This window comes from Pavona decussata, unplaced genomic scaffold (genome assembly GCF_977016875.1).
Source record: "Pavona decussata unplaced genomic scaffold, jaPavDecu1.1 SCAFFOLD_262, whole genome shotgun sequence".
NCBI lineage: Eukaryota > Metazoa > Cnidaria > Anthozoa > Scleractinia > Agariciidae > Pavona > Pavona decussata.
In genome coordinates, this window is record NW_028145665.1 from 572,535 (window position 1) to 575,000 (window position 2,466).

At 38.2% G+C, this 2,466-nt stretch overlaps 1 protein-coding gene across 1 annotated transcript; it reads left to right on the forward strand.

The window, feature by feature from the left end:
• Positions 1-392: 392 nt before the first annotated feature.
• Positions 393-2,022, forward strand: LOC146455993 (melanocortin receptor 4-like). The gene has a single exon (XM_085093645.1). It carries the CDS (start codon positions 1,099-1,101, stop codon positions 2,020-2,022), a length of 924 nt encoding a protein of 307 aa, XP_084949771.1. The 5' UTR covers positions 393-1,098.
• Positions 2,023-2,466: the final 444 nt, after the last annotated feature.

Genomic DNA, 2,466 nt, shown 5'->3' on the forward strand with positions numbered 1-2,466 from the left:
AAAAGCAACTATGTGACAAATCGTAAAATAAAGTGTGCTTTGAACTGTCTTTTTTTTTCACATACATTGTCAAGGCTGAACATATATACTGACTGACATACAAGTCATGTTTTTATTCTTTTCCTGTGAACTAATGAACTGTTATCAGACCACCTTTCAAGCCCATCAGACGAGAACTTAGTATTTTGGAGGCACACAGACTCGCCGACTAAGTTAACCAAATGTCCTTCCTGATACAGTAATGTGCACTTGTATAGCTGCAATTTTAATAATGCTCTGTTTTATACTTCCTGCATAAGAAAATGTCATTTGTCGCCAACTCGCTTACGTGAAATTTATTAAGGCTATTAAGCATCACTAAGTCTACTACATCCTGTTTTGGCTTCAGCCAAATGAACACGGATGCCTTCAAGGTAATCGCATACAGTTCTTGTTGCAAACTGACACTACGCTTAGTTATTGTATACTGCTCTGTTTAAACTATAAATATGGTAATGATATGAAAAACGGTGAGTGTTTTCTGCGATCTTCTGGTTGCACTCAAGTTGACTATAACGCACCTGCCAATCATTGCTTGTCAAAAAAGTGGCCAAAAGTGATCTGAAGTTTTCACTGCTTGGATGTTTTCAACATCTTCTCAAAGTAATGGCCAGGAGAAAGTTTTCAATGTAGGGCCTTGCGTAGATGTAAATAATATTGTTTTAAAAAAACCTACAATACTGCTACCGAGCGAAAATATTATATTCAGTTCGAAATTTCTGGTAAAGTAACTCAGTTCTGTCTAAAATATGAAGTCTCAAGAAGTGTGCTTATCGAAAACTAAAGAAATAACTACTTTGTTACAAGTCTTTGGACCAAAACAGATTTAAAGCTGACTACTTCAGACAGTGTGCTAATTTACCAGAGTGATGCAAACATGACACGCGACTGAGAAATTAGCCGGGCTGTTTAAAACTGCAATGACGCACACAGCCAAACAGGTGTGTGGCGCAGGATAAAAACAGCTATAAAATTCTACTGATCATTACATACTAACAGCTCGATCGCAAACCAGGAAGTAGTGCATTTGCCATTTTTCAACTAAAAGCGGAGCGCAACATGAAAATGGACAATCGTACAAGCGATGGAAACTTAACAAACGCGTTAAAACAAGCAAGCACATTAACAGCAGACATTGCTCTTTTTAATGCTGCATTAAACATTGTCCTTTCTCTAGCCGCAACTCTGGGCAATGCTCTGATCCTGGTTGCTCTTCGTAAGGTGTCTAGCGTTCATCCAGCGACAAAATTGTTGTTTCGATGTCTGGTAGTTACAGATCTCTGTGTTGGCCTAACAACACAACCATTATTTGCCATCATGGAGCTGAGTAATGCTGGAGTGTTGGAGCTATATACTTTATCTTACGTTGTCAAAGCACAGAATGCGTTTGGTTTTATTCTGTGTGGAGTATCGATCTTCACATCGACCGCCATTAGTGTTGACCGGCTCCTCGCCCTGTCGTTGGGGCTGAGGTACAGACACGTTGTAACTTTGAGGAGAATCCGAGCTTTTATTGCTTGTTTTTGGCTGACTGGTATTGCAGGTGCACTGATGTCCATATTTTGGAGTTACAGCATTACCATGGCTATTGCAAGTGGTTTTGTAATACTTTCAATGTTCATTTCCTTTTATTCTTACGCAAAAATATTTCTTAAACTGCGACAACATCAAGCTCAAATTCGACAAGAACAACCAAATGGAGGAGGAATTCCTCTGAACATAGCACGCTACAAGAAGACAGTCTATAGCATAGCATGGGTGCAGTTAGCATTAGCTGTTTGTTATTTTCCCTATGTTATTTCTGTTGTAATAATAGTGCTCTATGGATGTTGCGGTATCAGTTGGGTCATCATTTTGAATAAAGCCGTAACTCTTTATTTGTTAAACTCCTCCATGAACCCGATTCTTTACTTCTGGAAGATCAAAGAAGTAAGAACAGCAGTGAAGGGCACAGTGAAACAGTTCTGTTGTTCATCAAGTTAAGCTATACGGAAAAACATTTATTTTTCCTACAAAGAAGGCAGTAAAGTTTGTTCATAGGCGGCAACTTTGAAACGTTGGATGGAACTTTCTTAATACAGCATTTGTGGTCTATTTGCCTTTCAAATTCTGTCATAAGGATGACATACACCGGCAAAATTGTATATATATGTATAACTTTAAATATCTTGACTACGTATTCAGATATAGACTAAGTTGTAATTATTTGTTTTACTAGTCTCATAAAATCAGCCATATTGTATAATACGACTGGAGGATGGCTACATAATGCTAAATACTGTCAAACCTGTATTAAGCGGACACACTCGGGATCCTTCCAAGAGTCTGCTTAATACAGATTGTCCGCTGAAAACAGTTTCCTTAGAATTCGTCTTAAAGGGGCCATATTAATATTCCGCGGTATTAAAAAACCTTGAAAGGGCCAAA